The 16,760-nt window shown below is 44.8% G+C and overlaps 4 protein-coding genes across 7 annotated transcripts in view; 2 read left to right on the top strand and 2 right to left on the bottom strand.

Annotated features, from left to right (window-relative positions):
• Positions 1 to 2,049, bottom strand: part of masp1 (MBL associated serine protease 1) — a 14,420-nt gene extending 12,371 nt beyond the window's left edge. For 2 of the 3 annotated variants that reach the window (XM_068705336.1, XM_068705355.1), the window contains exons 1-3: positions 1,892 to 2,049; positions 1,119 to 1,320; positions 1 to 34 (exon numbers count right to left, since the gene is read on the bottom strand). The exon at positions 1 to 34 is cut by the window's left edge and continues 144 nt beyond it. In XM_068705336.1, coding sequence (XP_068561437.1) covers positions 1 to 34; positions 1,119 to 1,320; positions 1,892 to 1,896 — 241 coding nt within the window. In that variant the 5' untranslated portion in view covers positions 1,897 to 2,049. The remainder of the gene's footprint in view (positions 35 to 1,118; positions 1,321 to 1,891) is intronic. The other variant, XM_068705346.1, reaches the window with a different exon arrangement.
• Positions 2,050 to 2,553: 504 nt separating this feature from the next.
• On the top strand, positions 2,554 to 6,485 carry clrn1 (clarin 1). The gene is made up of 3 exons (XM_068708242.1): positions 2,554 to 2,821; positions 4,350 to 4,529; positions 5,308 to 6,485. Exons 1-3 carry the CDS (start codon positions 2,569 to 2,571, stop codon positions 5,571 to 5,573), a joined length of 699 nt encoding a protein of 232 aa, XP_068564343.1. The 5' UTR covers positions 2,554 to 2,568; the 3' UTR covers positions 5,574 to 6,485.
• Positions 6,486 to 8,914: 2,429 nt separating this feature from the next.
• On the top strand, positions 8,915 to 13,572 carry mindy4b (MINDY family member 4B). The gene is made up of 11 exons (XM_068708135.1): positions 8,915 to 8,922; positions 9,575 to 9,709; positions 9,809 to 9,928; positions 10,033 to 10,130; positions 10,412 to 10,574; positions 11,945 to 12,010; positions 12,105 to 12,175; positions 12,402 to 12,474; positions 12,659 to 12,835; positions 13,176 to 13,356; positions 13,430 to 13,572. Exons 4-11 carry the CDS (start codon positions 10,054 to 10,056, stop codon positions 13,570 to 13,572), a joined length of 951 nt encoding a protein of 316 aa, XP_068564236.1. The 5' UTR covers positions 8,915 to 8,922; positions 9,575 to 9,709; positions 9,809 to 9,928; positions 10,033 to 10,053.
• Positions 13,573 to 13,726: 154 nt separating this feature from the next.
• On the bottom strand, positions 13,727 to 15,668 carry tsen34 (TSEN34 tRNA splicing endonuclease subunit). Of its 2 annotated transcripts, none has more exons than XM_068707968.1 (5): positions 15,468 to 15,668; positions 14,863 to 15,102; positions 14,636 to 14,777; positions 14,277 to 14,564; positions 13,727 to 14,112 (listed from the first exon to the last, which is right to left on the bottom strand). In XM_068707968.1, exons 2-5 carry the CDS (start codon positions 15,091 to 15,093, stop codon positions 13,925 to 13,927), a joined length of 849 nt encoding a protein of 282 aa, XP_068564069.1. In that variant the 5' UTR covers positions 15,094 to 15,102; positions 15,468 to 15,668; the 3' UTR covers positions 13,727 to 13,924. The 2 variants fall into 2 exon arrangements, with proteins under 2 accessions (XP_068564069.1, XP_068564121.1); XM_068708020.1 differs by having other exon boundaries at positions 14,636 to 14,774.
• Between the last annotated feature and the right edge of the window lie 1,092 nt (positions 15,669 to 16,760).

The following is a 16,760-nucleotide window of genomic DNA, read 5'->3' as shown; positions in this document are numbered from 1 at the left end:
AGAACAACGCAAGCTCCTCCCCCTCCGCCTCCACCTGGACACAACAGGTGAAACGCATCATGTGAGATAACGTCACCTCTGTGGAGCAGAGCTAGGTTAGCTAGCAGAGCTGGGTTAGCTAACAGAGCTAGGTGTGCTAACAGAGCTAGGTTAGCTAACAGAGCTAGGTGTGCTAACAGAGTTGGTTAGCTAACAGAGCTAGGTTAGCTAACAGAGCTCTGCTCCACCCACAGACGTAACATAAATGAAACAACAAACTGAGACTTTCTTGTTAAAATATTGTATGGATTATATATAATAATTTATTGAAATATCTCTCTGGGAGAAAAGTCTCTTCTGATATTAGTTGCTGGATCGACTTCACCTCTAGTTATCTTTAAAAAACTACCTCATCATCACAATTTACAATACTACCAATAACAATACAAATACTATTTTTGTTATAATTACTGATAACTTATGATCCTCAGTAACTGAAGAGGTTCACATGTTTATCTGATGTTTACACTGAGAGTCAACGAACAGCAGGTCAAACACAGAGAGCAGTGCATTGTGGGAAGGCTGCTCTCTCTGTGTTGCAGCTGCTTGTTGTCAAGGAAAAAGTTGCCTTGGCGCAGTGACATCATGTGAATATGAATGTGTGTGTTTGTCTGTGTTTGTGTAGGTGTGTGTGTGTTTGTAGGTGGCAGCACATGTTTAGTCCAAAGTCAAATCACTTAAAAAAAGACCTGATCAAGCACCCCCCTGATCCAGGACCCTGATCAAGAACCCTGATCCAGGACCCTGACATTATGTTGTTTACAGTCAGTTGGTGATTTAATATGATGAGCTTAGTATTGTATGATATATGATATAGAGTATTATGTCATATATGATATAGAGTATTATATGATATATGATATAGAGTATTATGTCATATATGATATAGAGTATTATATGATATATGATATAGAGTATTATGTCATATATGATAGAGAGTATTATATGATATATGATATAGAGTATTATGTAATACATGATATATATAGTAATATAGTGTTATATAATCTCAAACTCATTTGGTTTGTGTATTAAAGGAGTGCAGTATAGAGCCTACCCATGATGCCGTGCGGTCTCACCTTGACGTAGTCGTACTCACACAGGTAGGACGGCTCCAGGTCAAAGTGGCTGAAGGACAGTTTGATCTGGAACCCGTCAGGAACGCTGAGGTTCCACCGGAGAACCGTCTCTCTGGGGTACGAGTCAGGGAAGTCAGGAGACTTCAGGGAACCGAACATCTGAGCATGGAGGACCAGAGGGAGGAGGAGCACCACCAACACCCTGATCAATAAGATTTAATATTATTATTATTATTATTATTAACAATAAACATCTGAGCATGGAGGACCAGAGGGAGGAGCACCACCAACACCCTGATCAATAAGATATGATTAACAATAATTATCAATAATTATTAATAATAATAATAATAATAATAATAATGAGTTTTAAATTATAATGAGTTATGAGTTACAATGAGTTATAATGAGTTATGAGTTATATGTTATGAGTTATAATGAGTTATGAGTTATAATATGTTATAATGAGTTATAATATGTTATAATGAGTTATGAGTTATAATGAGTTATTAGTTATAATATGTTATAATGAGTAATAATTAGTTATGAGTAATAATTAGTTATATGTTATAATGAGTTATAATATGTTATAATGAGTAATAATTAGTTATAATATGTTATAATGAGTTATAATGAGTTATATGTTATAATGAGTTATAATACGTTATAATAACTTTAATTTACAGAGAAACAGCTCAACTAAACCTGAATGATAGAAACACATTATAGATCTGATATTGGTGGACTGATTAGTAATAAATCATTAGACTGACCTCATGCTGCAGCTGGACTCGTGTCTCTGTCTGAACTGGTCTGGACTCTTCTGGACTCTTGTGTCTCTGTCCGAACTGGTCTGGACTCTTCTGGACTCTTGTGTCTCTGTCTGAACTGGTCTGGACTCTTCTGGTCTGGACTCACGGAGCCTCGCACACTCCACTCCTACGTGTGACGTGTCAGAGGAGTCTTACGTCATCACGTCTGGTCTACGGGGGGGAGGGGCGGCAGTGGAGTAGTACTGAGTAGTACTTAGTAGTAAAAATACTTGAAGTAAAGTTTGCACTCAGTGTCAGAAATAACAACACAATAAAGTTCTGTTGAATCCCAACGTTTTATTTTGAAAGAGCCGTCACCGGAACTCTGTGTAACCAGGTCAGTGTGTTATTATATACACACACACACACAACCCCGCCCCCCCCCCCCCCCCCCCCTCTGTGAAATCCATCTGCTGGTTGCCATGGTGACCTGAACACTGAGCTCTTGGAGTCTGTAGTTCAGACTGAATGTTGTTATGATGGCTCTCCTCCTCTTCCTCCTCCTCCTTTTCTTTCTCCTCCTCCTCGCCTCCACCTCGCCTCCCCCTCCTCCTCCTCCTCCTCCTCCCCCTCCTCCTCTTCCTCCTCCTCCTCCTTCTCCTCCCCCCCCCCCCCCCCCCCCGACTCCTCCCCCCGTCATGCCGAGCCGACAGAAGCAGCTTGTGTTCTCGGTCTCCGGTGTCCTCGGTTTCTCGTGCGTCCTCACGGCCGCGGTGGCCACCGGGCTCCCTCTGTGGATCACCGGGGCCGTGCTGTGCCAGACCGGGGCTGAGCTGGTGAACGCTACGGGACCAGAACTGGACAAGTTCTTAGGAGAGCTGAACTACGGTCTGTTCACCGGGGAGAGGGTGAAGCAGTGCGGGTTAGGAGGGAGGACGTCCCGCTTCTCCTGTGAGTACACTAATATATACACATATACACATATATATATACATATATATACACCAAGGGACCAAGTGACAATAGGCTCGTTTGAGATGAGCCAGTCAGGCGCAGAATTGATTAGTGGCGATCACAATGCATGCTGGGTAGATTTGTGTCCGACTTGCTCTGACATCATGAACACGAGGTCATCGATGACTTCACGAAAATAGAGTCAGTGGTTGTAAATGATCAACAGCTGTCTCTGCTGCTCGTTAATAATTCACATGTTTACTCTGAATTATTCAGAGTTTGAGGTACTTTTTTACAACTTTATACTTCCTGTTCTGCTTCTCTGGATCAGTCTCTGGACTACAGACCACAGACTACAGACCACAGACCACAGACTACAGACCACAGACCACAAACTACAGACCACAGACTACAGACCACAGACTACAGACTACAGACCACAGGCTACAGACCACAAACTACAGACCACAAACTACAGACCACAGACTACAGACCACAGACTACAAACTACAGACCACAGACTACAGACCAGAGATCAAAGACCACAGACTACAAACCACAGACTACAGACCAGAGACTACAAACCACAGAGCACAAACTACAGACTACAGACCACAGGCTACAGACCACAAACTACAGACCACAAACTACAGACCACAGACTACAGACCACAGACTACAAACTACAGACCACAGACTACAGACCAGAGATCAAAGACCACAGACTACAAACCACAGACTACAGACCAGAGACTACAAACCACAGAGCACAGATCAGAGCCAGAGTGTTTACTGGTCCCAGTTAATGAGAGCAGCCAGCCTTCACTAACCAGGTTTCTGCCTGACTGGATCCGAACTGACAAACAATGCTGCTCTGTTCTTGTTGTATGAACACATGATGCATCAGAACTAGTGATGGGATGAACCCAAACACAGAGAGACACGGGAGCAGAAGGATGTTTGACGGGGAATTAATAAACAGAATAACACAAAACAGGATCAGGATCTAAGAAAACACTCCTGAGGGATCATACATGAAACTACAGAGCAGTGTGTGTGTGTGTGTGTGTGTGTGTGTGTGTGTGTGTGTGTGTGCAATAAATGGACCATATTTCCCTCTGTGATGTAATGCAGTAGAAGTAGTAAATACAAATAAAATAGTTATTGTAAAAGTATCTCAGAACCAAGTTGTTCCAAAGCAAAAATACTACTTTGATTAACAAAAGACTCACAAAGTAAAACACATTGATATTATACTCGTGTACGCTCAGTTTAGATATGGTAGATATATATATATATATATATATATATATTGTATACATACATATATGTATACATAAACAGGTATATTCCTGGACAGCCCTACAGACCCCTCTGGCTTTTACACTGTTAGATGGTGGAGGACCAGCATGCACCTGGGCAGAGAGACAGCAGCATGTCTGTCTACGTTAATTAAGCAGCAGAAGAAGAAAAGTCGACATTATTTATTCATAGATTCATATCAATCAGCTGTTTTTCTCTCCCAGTCTTCCCAGACCTGCTGAGCGTTGTCCCAGTAGTCCTCCACGTGTCCGTCATCTTCTTCTGTGGTGTCGTCATCCTCTTCTCCTCCGTGGTCACCGGCTTCTTCTTCTTCAACGCCTTCGGCCGACCGTACGAGACGCTGCAAGGCCCCATGGGACTTTACCTTTGGACCTTCATCAGCTGTGAGAAACATCATAATCATCATCATTACATCATCTGTTACTGATAGTAATACTAGAAGTACTACCTCTAGCTCAAAAACAGACTCGTGTTCATGTGTCCAGTACTTTAGTTTACGACCTGATGTACACAGAAGTACACATCAAACAACGAGTAAAACCTAAACCGGTGGAACGTCTCTGTTGTAGGACGCTATGACGCAGTGCTGGGAGGGTCAGGAAGTGGTTTAAATAACGCTCTATTAGAAGACAGTGTGAGCTGTCTGATACGAGCTGCGATTAGAGAAACAGAGTCGGGGGCAAGAGACCTGAATCAGCTGCCCCCCCCCATCTACATTTACAGCCATTCTTTTATCTGAGGAACAACCTGAGCCTCACTTACAAACTTTAAACCTCTCCAATATCCTCTGAATAAGGAACCTTTCAACATACCTCCTCAAGAAGTCCTCTAATGAGTGGACGGACAATCGTCTCGATTTTAGACCTCAAAATCTCTTTTCCTTCATTTGCAGTTTGAACTCTCTTACAATGACGACTCTGTGAACAAAGTTAGAATCAGACAGAAGTGAGCAGGACATTTAGAGCACAAACATGATCCAAAATCACAATAATGACATTTACTCTAGTGCAATAGTAACATATATTCTAGTACAATAATGACATTTATTCTACAACAATAATGACATTTATTCTAGTACAATAATAACATTCATACTCCTGTATTATTCGGTATGATCCAATAAAGAAGCTTTGATAAAATGACTTCCTGTTTGTGCTGCAGGGCTGTGCAGCTGTCTGGTGATGATTCTTTTTGCGTCGGAAGTGAAACTTTATCACCTGTCCAATCGGATCTCCAACTTCAATGAGGAGAACTTTGTCTTCCACACGCACACTGAACGCTACGACCGGTCCTTCTGGCTCTTCTTCCTCGTCTTCCTCCTCCACGGACTTAACTTCTTGCTGATCAGACTGGCTGGAATCCAGTTCCCCTTCCAGGAGAGCAAAGACCCGGACCTGAGCGGGGGGGCGGCCGACCTTATGTACTGAGACCTGGAGTGAGACGAAAGCCTGTAAAGGACAAAAGACTGATGACTGATGATTAAAGTGTTACTGTACAAAATCCATTGATCTCCATGAATCAATTAAAGTTTATAATTTAGTACGTTTATGGTCCCAAAAAACTAAAGACAAACCTGAAACCATCAGATCAGTCGATCAATAAGTCAGTCAAACAGTGAAAACATTCTCTGGTTCCAGATTCACTTTGAATTGATGATGACTTTGAAGAAGTGTCATTGAGACAGAGAGTCACATGGTTCAGGAGGGACAGATCTCATCATGTGTCATTAATACTTATTTACAATTATACAATTATAATAAGACTAATGTTAATTAACTACAATCATAATCAGACTGTTAGCTAACTACAATCATACTCAAACTAACGTTAGCTAACTACAATCATACTCAAACTAATGTTAGCTAACTGCAATCATACCCTAACTAACGTTAGCTAACTACAATCATACTCAAACTAGCGTTAGCTAACTACAATCATACTCAAACTAACGTTAACTAACTACAATCATACTCAAACTAGCGTTAACTAAGTGCAATCATACTCAAACTAACGTTAGCTAACTACAATCATACTCAAACTAACGTTAGCTATTATCTTACGATAAACATTAACTAAACTGTGAGAGAGATCAGTTAACGAGGACATGAGTACGTGAACCGGTTCAAGTGTGGAACTATCGGCTGTTCTCTGGAGTCAAAGGAAGAGTCGTGACTCTATTTCAATGGCAGCGAGTTGAACTGAACTGTTGTTGTATACTTTGTCTTTAATATGTTTTGTATGTTGTAGTATCGAAGAACTTTGTGTACTTTTTAATTTTAGCGTAAAAGTTAAAAGGTACACTTTTCAGAAAGTAGCTGAAGATAAAACCTGATGATGAATCTCGGCTCTGCTGCGTCTTTTTGAAGACTGAAAACTGTCCACACGGTGCTTTGTAACGGGATCCAGGTCCAGGTTCACGTTCAGACCTGAAGTCTCAGCGGCCCTTCACTTCACACTGAGAGGTTTTCCTCTGGCGTGGGACGAGTCAGGGACGGCATGTCTGTCTCCACTCATGACATCATGCTGTCTTTTCAAAATAAAGTTCAGTCTTCACAGGAAGTAAGGTTCAGATAAAGAGCTGGTTGACATAAACTTGACTGATAATCAAACTATTATTAGAACTACAATCATATTAGGACTAATGTTAGCTAACTACAATCATAATCAGACTAACGTTAGCTAACTACAATCATATTAGGACTAATGTTAGCTAACTACAATCATAATCAGACTAACGTAAGCTGTGTTTTAAAACAAAAACGATCTCCGTCCACAGCGTTTCAGCACCATTTTCTAAATGATCTCTGTCCAGACTAAAACGCCTGAAAACAAATATCACGTACACTGGGCATGATGGTGCCGATGTAAACAGGAAGTCGATTGGTTGCTTAGTTAAAAAAAATATGACAGAGTAATAAAGTAGTCTTCAATAATGAACGGTTGTGCTTTATACTTAAGATCTTCCTCTATAAACTCAATCAGACATTTCGTGGAAAGTTTTATTTTTCAGACTTAGTTGCAGTGCTGCGGGTCTCTCTCTCTCTCTCATCAAATGTACTTTACAATCAACACTTACACATAATAGTTTACTAGATTATGGATCAATAAATGTGGTCAACACACGTCTCTCACTCGTAACTCTGCTGGAGGCTGAAGTCTCTGTTGTACTGGAGAACATTTACTGCTTTTGTTCCTTTAGTTTCTGTGTGGACCTCACAGTAGTTGTGCAGAACAAAATAAGCATTAATAAGAAAAGGAAAGTCCTCCGTTTTGTGTCCGTTGTCTCAAACTGTGACTTCAGACGTAGGTCTGGAAACGCCGCTGGACACGTCGCTCACTAATCGCTCCAATAATAGCTGCTAGTAAAGACAACAAGGTCAGAAACACCTGTAATCAGTTACGTTTAATTAACCTGGTAGTCGGTCGATAATTAAGACTGTTTGTTTTCTTCAGTAAAGGGTCACGTGATCGGTGACGAATCAGAGAAGGACACGTTGTGACTGCTAAGAACCAATCACTAGTGAACGGAGGCGTCCACGTCATCGTTTCTAAACTTATGTGATTACAACCGTCCACACAAGGAGGTAACCCCGGAGTTCTAAGACGTATCTGTCCTCAGGAGCGTTTTCAAACAATCGTTTTTGGTGCAAAGAGACTAGATCCAAGGGGACAAGGTCTCAGAGAGACGTAAAGAAAGACCTGGATCCTGCTCCTTCAGACGGGGGACTCTGAGACCTTGTCCCCTTGGGTCCAGGTCTTTCTTTTCGTTGTCCACTGCAGTGACACCGACACTTTGGACGTGTTGACGCCACACAATGAATCAGACAATCCGGTCTGACGAGGACCTGGATCCTCCTGTGAAGAACCCAGCGGGGGGGCGGTGGTGTTGTTGGTCTTCAATGGGACCATTAAAGGATCTGATCCACCTGTTGGCAGACTGAGACTCTGCTGGACCGCCTTCAAGTCCAACCACGAAGACCTTTGTCTATGAATACTCCCTCTGTGTGTGTATATATATGTGTGTGTGTGTGTGTGTGTGTGTGTTTAAGCTTCTCGTCTCAGGTGAGACGTCTCTCTGTTCAGCTGAAGGTAAGAACTTCTTTACTTTATAAAACCAGTTTAGACTTTAAACTCTGAAAAATATTAATATTAATAATAATAAACTTTAACATCTGATCTCAGAGATTTTCTTGTTTGTTTTTTAAATGATGAGAAAGTTAATAAAAAACAAAACTTAAAGTTGATGGAGAATACAATTTTAGTATTTTAGTAGATTATTTCCAATAAGAAGATTAATATTTGTTTAAATCTGAAATGTTTGTAATAAAAGACTTTATGAATTCTTGAATGTCTGATTTCAACAAATTTATTTAAACAAAAAAGATTTATTTAGATTAAAGATCAAAGTATGATAGAAATAATACGACTCATCATATTTCATCTTTGAACATATTTACTGTGAATGTTATCTATTAAAGTTGTGTGTGTGTGTGTGTGTGTGTGTGTGTGTGTGTGTGTGTGTGTGTGTGTGTGTGTGTAGAGATGGAGGCGGAGCTACAACAGATCCTGGATCAGGTGTCTGCCCTGCAGAGCTGGAGGAAAGTATTTACTGTAAACAAACTGATGATTGATTGATTCTATAATTAGTAATTATCTATTTATTAAATACATTACCCCCCCCCCTCACTGACTGTTTCATGTAAAATATAGTTATTATTAAATTTGATGTTTTGTTGAATTTAAGATGATTTTCTCTGCAGAATGAAGTCACAACATGTAAGTACATTTAAATATTTATACTTCTATCTGTACTCTTGTATATTTATATCAATACCTCAAAATATCTATACATATATTAATATATATATATATATATATATATATATATATATATATATATATATATAATGTGTACAAATACACCTGACTGGATCCTGTCTGACTGCCCTCTGCTGGTCAGTGTGTCGCACAGAACCTGATCCTGTAACACACACACACACACACACACACACACACACACACACACACACACACACACACACACACAGTGTTGGGTTACTAGTGTATAAATACTTGAGTTCTCAGTCATAGCTTCCTGTTGTATCAGGAGACCAGCTAGTACTACTGCTGTTATCATGATGCTAGTACTAGTACTACAGTAGCAGCAGTAGTACTGTCAGCAGTAGTACTAGTAGTAGTGATGACAGGCTGCAAGTTGGACTACATTGAGCTGCTTCAACAGGAAGTCAACAAGAATCCTGACGTGAGGGACGAGTATTTACTTTTAACCAGTACTACTAATACTACTACTTTAACTGCTACTACTACCTGTAATACTGATACTAATACTGTGATTTGATCCTCCACATGAGTGGTGAGGACCAGCTGTAGGACTGAGACAGGTTGTGTGTCCTCCTTCTCTCCTCAGAGGCTGGTGGATGAGGAGGAGCAGGAAGAGGCTCCTCCCCCCTGCAGGACTCTCCCAAAACTCTGCTCCATCCCCCGAAAACTGGTGGTCTCTTCGGACCTCGGAGGAACCCCGGTGACCCCTCAGCTGACGGAGGTGAGGCGGTCCGTCACTGAGAGTGGACGGGTCACATGACCGATCAGGACCAGGTCCACCCAGCTCAGACTTCATACTTGTGCTTGTTTCCATGTGCAGAGCCTGAGGAGGATTCTGTTCGGTGGAACGTTTCACGTCTTTAACTACGAGTGGAGGAAGTCTTTCTTCCAGTTCAGAGAGCCGGACACCGAGGTCTCCTATGCTCTGGAGACCGACAGGGTGAGGTCCTTCTAGTGCTGTAGTACTGCTGGTCTACTACCAGCCACAGGTTTCATGCTACCTGTCCTCAGAGGAGGTCTCACCTGTTCAGGTGTGTGTTTCAGGGTGGGGCTCGAGCCATACAGATGGTGGTCCAGGCTCGAATCATTAAACACCTGCTGTTCATCCGGCAGAGCAGCTCAGAGGGACGGACGCTGACCAGGTGAGGACGGACTCTTTCTGCATCACATGATCAGAGACTTTCGCCAGGTAAAGAGGACGTCACATGATGGAACTCACACCTGTAACACGAGAGTTAAAGAGGGACGACGCAACACAGTCTCATCGTAACACTAGATATAACAACACTACCTGTCCAGGTGTATCCGGAGAGGACACAGACACCTTCCACAGGAACCTGGGTCTGATGTCAAGTCACATGACTTCCTTTAAGCGATGTCATCAGAGGTGTCTCTGTTATTTTGTCCGACCTGCTGTCTCCAGCCTCGCTGTCGGACAGACGGATCAGGACCGAGCGCTGAGTTCAGCGCTGACGGACAGCCTCTGGTTGGCTGGACAGGAGGTCAGCGCCACCGTCACCTTGGTTACCGAAGACTACTGCATCACACCTCACCTGGACTACAAGCTGGACAACTTCACAGAGAGGGTACGGAGTGATGTCATGAGTACATGTAGAGGGTACTGAGTGATGTCATTAGTACATGGTGAGGGTACTGAGTGATGTCATGAGTACATGTAGAGGGTACGGAGTGATGTCATGAGTACATGTAGAGGGTACTGAGTGATGTCATGAGTACATGTAGAGGGTACGGAGTGATGTCATGAGTACATGTAGAGGGTACTGAGTGATGTCATTAGTACATGTAGAGGGTACGGAGTGATGTCATTAGTACATGTAGAGGGTACTGAGTGATGTCATGAGTACATGTAGAGGGTACGGAGTGATGTCATGAGTACATGTAGAGGGTACGGAGTGATGTCATGAGTACATGTAGAGGGTACGGAGTGATGTCATTAGTACATGTAGAGGGTACGGAGTGATGTCATTAGTACATGTAGAGGGTACTGAGTGATGTCATGAGTACATGTAGAGGGTACGGAGTGATGTCATTAGTACATGGTGAGGGTACGGAGTGATGTCATGAGTACATGTAGAGGGTACGGAGTGATGTCATGAGTACATGTAGAGGGTACGGAGTGATGTCATGAGTACATGTAGAGGGTACGGAGTGATGTCATGAGTACATGTAGAGGGTACGGAGTGATGTCATGAGTACATGTAGAGGGTACTGAGTGATGTCATGAGTACATGTAGAGGGTGCTGAGTGATGTCATGAGTACATGTAGAGGGTACGGAGTGATGTCATTAGTACATGTAGAGGGTACTGAGTGATGTCATGAGTACATGTAGAGGGTACTGAGTGATGTCATGAGTACATGTAGAGGGTACGGAGTGATGTCATGAGTACATGTAGAGGGTACGGAGTGATGTCATGAGTACATGTAGAGGGTACGGAGTGATGTCATGAGTACATGTAGAGGGTACGGAGTAAAGTCATGAGTACATGTAGAGGGTACGGAGTGATGTCATGAGTACATGTAGAGGGTGCTGAGTGATGTCATGAGTACATGTAGAGGGTACGGAGTGATGTCATGAGTACATGTAGAGGGTGCTGAGTGATGTCATGAGTACATGTAGAGGGTACGGAGTAATGTCATGAGTACATGTAGAGGGTACGGAGTGATGTCATGAGTACATGTAGAGGGTGCTGAGTGATGTCATGAGTACATGTAGAGGGTACGGAGTGATGTCATTAGTACATGTAGAGGGTACTGAGTGATGTCATTAGTACATGTAGAGGGTACTGAGTGATGTCATGAGTACATGTAGAGGGTACGGAGTGATGTCATGAGTACATGTAGAGGGTACGGAGTGATGTCATTAGTAAAGCTTCAGTTCTTAATAATTAACAGTTTGTATCGTTTCAAACATTTAAATATAATCTCGTCCTTCAGCTTCAGCTGTTCACGTTCAACAAGAAAGACGACGTGAGGAAGTTCATCCTGGAGCACATTCAGTCTGTGAGTCGATCATCTCGTCCTCCATCAAACACAGCAGCTGGTTCAATAATCAATGTTCAACGTTCACCAAATCAAAGCGATGCCTGTGTTGCAGTTCAAAGAGGAGGGGAGTCACGGAGTCATCCTGTTCCTCTACAGCCTCATCTGCTCCCGGACAGTCGACAGGTAACAACACCTTCAGCTGGTGTCAGCGGGTCAGTCCGCCTCCGACCAATAACAGCTGGAGCTCCACCTGCAGACGTAGATCTGGAAGAACAAACTCTTTCACAGCTCAAATCCAAATCCAGAGATTTGAAAAATTAAACATTTAACTGTAAAATCCTAGAAGTACAAACTTAGAATATTAAACTTCAGACATGATGAAGACCGTCTGTCCTCCTCTTCCTCACAGGCTGAAGGAGGACCTGGACTCCACCACCTCCCACCTGCTCTACCTCAGTCTAGGAAACTTTGCTTGCCGTCAGGTGAGAACTCACCTGTTGGTTCTACAGGTGGTCCTGGTTCTACAGGTGGTCCTGGTTCTACAGGTGTTCCTGGTTCTATAGGTGATCCTGATGCTCCTGGTTCTACAGGTGTTCCTGGTGCTCCAGGGTCTCCTCCAGTCCCTGAAGGTCTTCATATGTTGTCTCCCCTGCTCTGTCTCTGCAGGCTCTGCTGAACCTGTTGCTGACAGGTAAGGCCAGTCCACATGTCTTCAACGGGACCCAGTCCTTCGGGGAGGACGGCCGTCCTCTGGAGCTCCCCCTGCAGGGCGTCCTGTCTCGAGCCGATGTGGGATATTTACTGTGGAGCCGAGAGCAGATGGAGAGAGGAAGACTTCCACAGGTACCTTCAGTCTCCTCGATAGTACTAGTACTGTAGTACTTCTGATCACAGGTAGACAGAAGTACTCAGATATTTTACTGCAGTACTAATACCACACTGTAGTTACAACTAAAAGTACACAAGTATTAGCATAAAAATATAGTTAAAGTACAAAAAGTAAAAGTACTCATTCTACATATATATATTACATTAATGTTTATCACTGTATTTAATCAATAATAATATGTCCTCACTCTGTCCTCACTTCCGTCCTCACTTCTGACCTCTCTCCGTCCTCACTCCGTCCTCACTCCTGTCGTCTCTCCGTCCTCACTCCGTCCTCTCTCCGTCCCGTCCTCAGGTGGGCAGCATGCTGAGGACTCCCCGGTTCCCCGTGTGGGTTTGTTGCATCAACAGCAGCTTCTCGGTGTTGTTCAGTCTGAACCGCTCGCTGCTCTCTGATTGGAGGATGGAGCATCTGTTCCACCTGTTCTACTACAACGGACAGAGCTCCCAGAAGACCACGGCCAGACTGACTGTAGGTGAGGACGCGGTCCTACTGGGTCAGGGTCTCCTCTGGTGCCCGATGGGATCTGATCCGCTCTCTGTTTGCAGATACTCACTCTCACCACTGGGAGGCGTCCTGCAGACGCTCAGACGGAGACCCGGAGACCAGGTTCCCCTCGCTGGAGATGACCATCAGGACCAAGTGGGACGGAGCCGCTATCGACTGGAGTGGCACCCTCCCCTTCTACTGATAGACCCGATCCAGTCTGGGTCCTTCAGAACCACCTGGGGGGTCTGTGAAGACCTGATTCCCTATGTTTATTAAAGAGTGGTCACCTGATCTCGAGTCCTGTGTTTCTTCATGAGACGTTTATACTTTTAGGACAAAATAAATCAGAGACTCGGTTTTAAACAGGTCCAGGTCTTTATTTCGTGAAGTCATGAAGTCAAAGGAGGTCCTTCAAGGACTCTGTCGGATCTTTTGATCCACAAAGACTCACCTGCCTGGTGAAGAACAACATCTCAGTCTGTGGTAACGAACCTGGGGCCCGGGGCCCAGCAGGGGTTCTGATACCCTCTAATAAAAGGTCCAGGTCCAGGTCTCTAAACCATCCCGCTCCACTGCAACGAGGTGTACAGGACTCGTCCGTCCGGCCCCGGTGAGCAGAGCAGGACGGTCTTCTTCACGTTGGACCCCAGACGAGCCACCGAGAGGAGGTCCAGCAGACAGACGGACTCGTCCTCAGAGACACAGACGGCGATGAAGTGAGCGTGGAAACGAAGAGGGTCACCTGAGGATCAGACAGGAACCAGCAGGTCAACTAACCTGGTTATTAGTGGGTTAACTAACCCGGTTATCATGCTGCTAAGACGGCTGCCTCGCTGTGCTGGTGTGACAGTGGTTCTACAGGACTGTCCTCCTGATCTGGAGTCTTTCATTATGAATCACACTCACCTGGATAGACCAGGAAGTCTCCTCCAAACTTCCCCGCTGAGGTCAAGTAGAAGCCCCGCCCCCTCAGGTCTCTGAACACCTGGTACCTGGCGGCGTCGCAGCTCAACTCGTCCCGCCCTCTGACCGGCTGGTCGGCCCGCAGGACGGCCCGGGCCTCCGGACAGTAGGACAGACCCGCCCTCGCCGTGCTCAGCTGTACCGCCAGCGCCGAACAGGGGAAGGTAAAGCTCCGGTCCAGGGCCTCCAGCCGGCCCCGCAGGGCCTCGTCTAGGGCCCCAGCTCCAGACTCTGAGGAGACCAGGACCAGAGCTGTTAGAGCAGACCGCAGGTACGGACCGCAGGTACCGACCGGTTCTCACCAGTGTGTGATGACGTCATGGCCCTCAGCAGCGCTGACTTCCTGTCCTCCAGAGCGAGGACACTCTGCTCCTCATAGCTCCTCTGCTGGTCCTCCTGGTGCTGCTGCACCTGCAGACGAAGCTCCGCCCCTCCTTCATCCTGCTAACAACAAATCAATCTCACCTGAGGAGGCGTTCGTTTGTTCAGATTGCGTTGCATCAAAGCCACATTGAGCCGGTTAACTCACCCGGTAACCAGCAGCAGCTTGACGTTCCCTCAGCAGCGTCTCCTCCTCCTCCAGCAGCAGCAGCGGTCGGCCCAGACGGACGTTCTGTCGGGGGGTCCGGGGCAGTGAACCCAGCAGGGCCCCCACCAGACCCTGAGACCTCACGGTGCGCAGGTCCTCCGCCCGCCACAGCAGGGGGGCGGAGTCACACAGACTGACCCCCACGGCATGAGATGAGGGACGGTCATCCATCACCACGATCTGAGGAGGACAGACAGGTGATCAGCGACAGGATGTGGAAAACCACATCCAGCACCAGGACCATCAGCACTGGACCCCCCAGGGATGTGGTCTCTCCCCACTGCTCTTCTCCCTCCACACCAACGACCACACCTCAGAGGACCCGTCTGTCAGACTCCTGAAGTTCTCACAATTAGAAACACTGATCTACACCACCACTTCCTTCCGTCTTATCCTTCACAATAAAAGCCCCAGATACAGACGCACTGCTTCCTGCAGAGCTCTTAAAGTAACTCAACATAATAAAGCTGACGTTAGTGTGAACTGTGAAGAAGACCGCGAGGAGCGGTAGAAAGCTGAGGAAAAGAGCCGGTTAGTAAACTCACCAGCTTAACGCTGCTCCGAGTGCACGTGTGTCCTCTCACGCGCAGCTCCACGTCACACCGTAAACCGTCCCGGATGTAGTTTTTTTACGTGAACGCTTTAAACTACAACAAACAAAGAAAGAAAGAAAAAAGAAAAATAAAGAAAGAAGAGAGAGAAGAGAGAAACGAGGCTGATCTCACACTCTACGACCCGGAAACAAGAACGAGCGTCCCAAGTGAAGCCGACCAATAGGAACGCAGAGAGGTGTGACTGACAGCGGAATGAACCAATGAGAGAGCAGACAGAGAGCGTCGACGCTCTGACCTGTTTACAGAATAAAAACATTTAAAATTCATGTTTAAGAATAAAATATGAATCTTATTTTCATGTTTATTGTTTAATTAATCAAATATTCATCATTCAGACTTCCTCTTCATATAAATATAAAATCTATTAATAGAATAAATCATTAATTATTATTTAACATTCACACATCTTAGTGTTTATTAGAGGCTACTATATTATTAATGATTATTCGTAACAATACTAACAAGTGAAATTCTAATAATAATTATTATTATTATAAATATAAATATTATTATTATTATAATAATTAGTATTTGTTTATTTATTTCAGACTACGGGAATGAAAACACCTCACTGTAGAGTTCATAGTTAGCATCATAGCTAAGCTAATGTTAGCATTTAGCGGCCAGCAACCAAACAGGAGTAGAGTAGGGGCGGGGCTTCCCGCAATGCATGCTGGTTAGATTTGTGTCCGACTTGCTCAGGGTACATCTCAAGTCTCTTAATTGTCATTTCCTCGCTCCTCACTTGAACAGGAAGTTGTTCTGCTGCCGTCCCAAAGCTCTTATTTAGCTCTGAGGATGGAGGATGGAGGATAGAGGATAGAGGAGGGAGGAGGGAGGATAGAGGATAGAGGAGGGAGGATAGAGGATAGAGGATGGAGGAGGGAGGATGGAGGATAGAGGATGGAGGAGGGAGGATAGAGGATAGAGGATGGAGGAGGGAGGATGGAGGATGGAGGGAGGATAGAGGAGGGAGGAGGGAGGATAGAGGATAGAGGATGGAGGATGGAGGAGGGAGGATGGATCTCTGAGGAGCCATGAGCGAGGAACCACGAGAGCAGCCTTCCAGGAAGTGGTGGAGCTTTAAAAGCCGACGTGGTCCGCTGGCTCTGGGGAATGTGAACTTGAATCAGACTCACCTGAGGGGGGTTCAGAGCCTCTTTGTAGATCCTGCTGTTCTTCGGGACTCTGGTGTCGTGGACGGAGCCACGATTCCCCACAAAG

Source organism: Cebidichthys violaceus, unplaced genomic scaffold (assembly GCF_023349555.1).
Source record: "Cebidichthys violaceus isolate CVI_PGR_0920_01 unplaced genomic scaffold, fCebVio1.0.p SCAF_1, whole genome shotgun sequence".
In the NCBI taxonomy this organism is placed as follows: Eukaryota; Metazoa; Chordata; class Actinopteri; order Perciformes; family Stichaeidae; genus Cebidichthys; species Cebidichthys violaceus.
Note: the sequence above shows the minus strand (reverse complement) of the source record. Positions and strands in the feature narration are given on the sequence as shown.

Coding starts and splice junctions, on each gene's coding strand:
- clrn1 (XM_068708242.1), top strand. CDS start 2,569: ATGCCGAGCCGACAGAAGCAGCTTGTGTTCTCGGTCTCCGGTGTCCTC. Junction 2,822..4,349: donor GAGGACGTCCCGCTTCTCCT/GTGAGTACACTA, acceptor TTTCTCTCCCAG/TCTTCCCAGACCTGCTGAGC. Junction 4,530..5,307: donor CCTTTGGACCTTCATCAGCT/GTGAGAAACATC, acceptor TTTGTGCTGCAG/GGCTGTGCAGCTGTCTGGTG.
- mindy4b (XM_068708135.1), top strand. CDS start 10,054: ATGGTGGTCCAGGCTCGAATCATTAAACACCTGCTGTTCATCCGGCAG. Junction 12,475..12,658: donor GAAACTTTGCTTGCCGTCAG/GTGAGAACTCAC, acceptor CTGTCTCTGCAG/GCTCTGCTGAACCTGTTGCT. Junction 13,357..13,429: donor CACGGCCAGACTGACTGTAG/GTGAGGACGCGG, acceptor CTCTGTTTGCAG/ATACTCACTCTCACCACTGG.
- tsen34 (XM_068707968.1), bottom strand. CDS start 15,093: ATGGATGACCGTCCCTCATCTCATGCCGTGGGGGTCAGTCTGTGTGAC. Junction 14,565..14,635: donor CATGACGTCATCACACACTG/GTGAGAACCGGT, acceptor TGGTCTCCTCAG/AGTCTGGAGCTGGGGCCCTA. Junction 14,113..14,276: donor AGACTTCCTGGTCTATCCAG/GTGAGTGTGATT, acceptor TCTGATCCTCAG/GTGACCCTCTTCGTTTCCAC.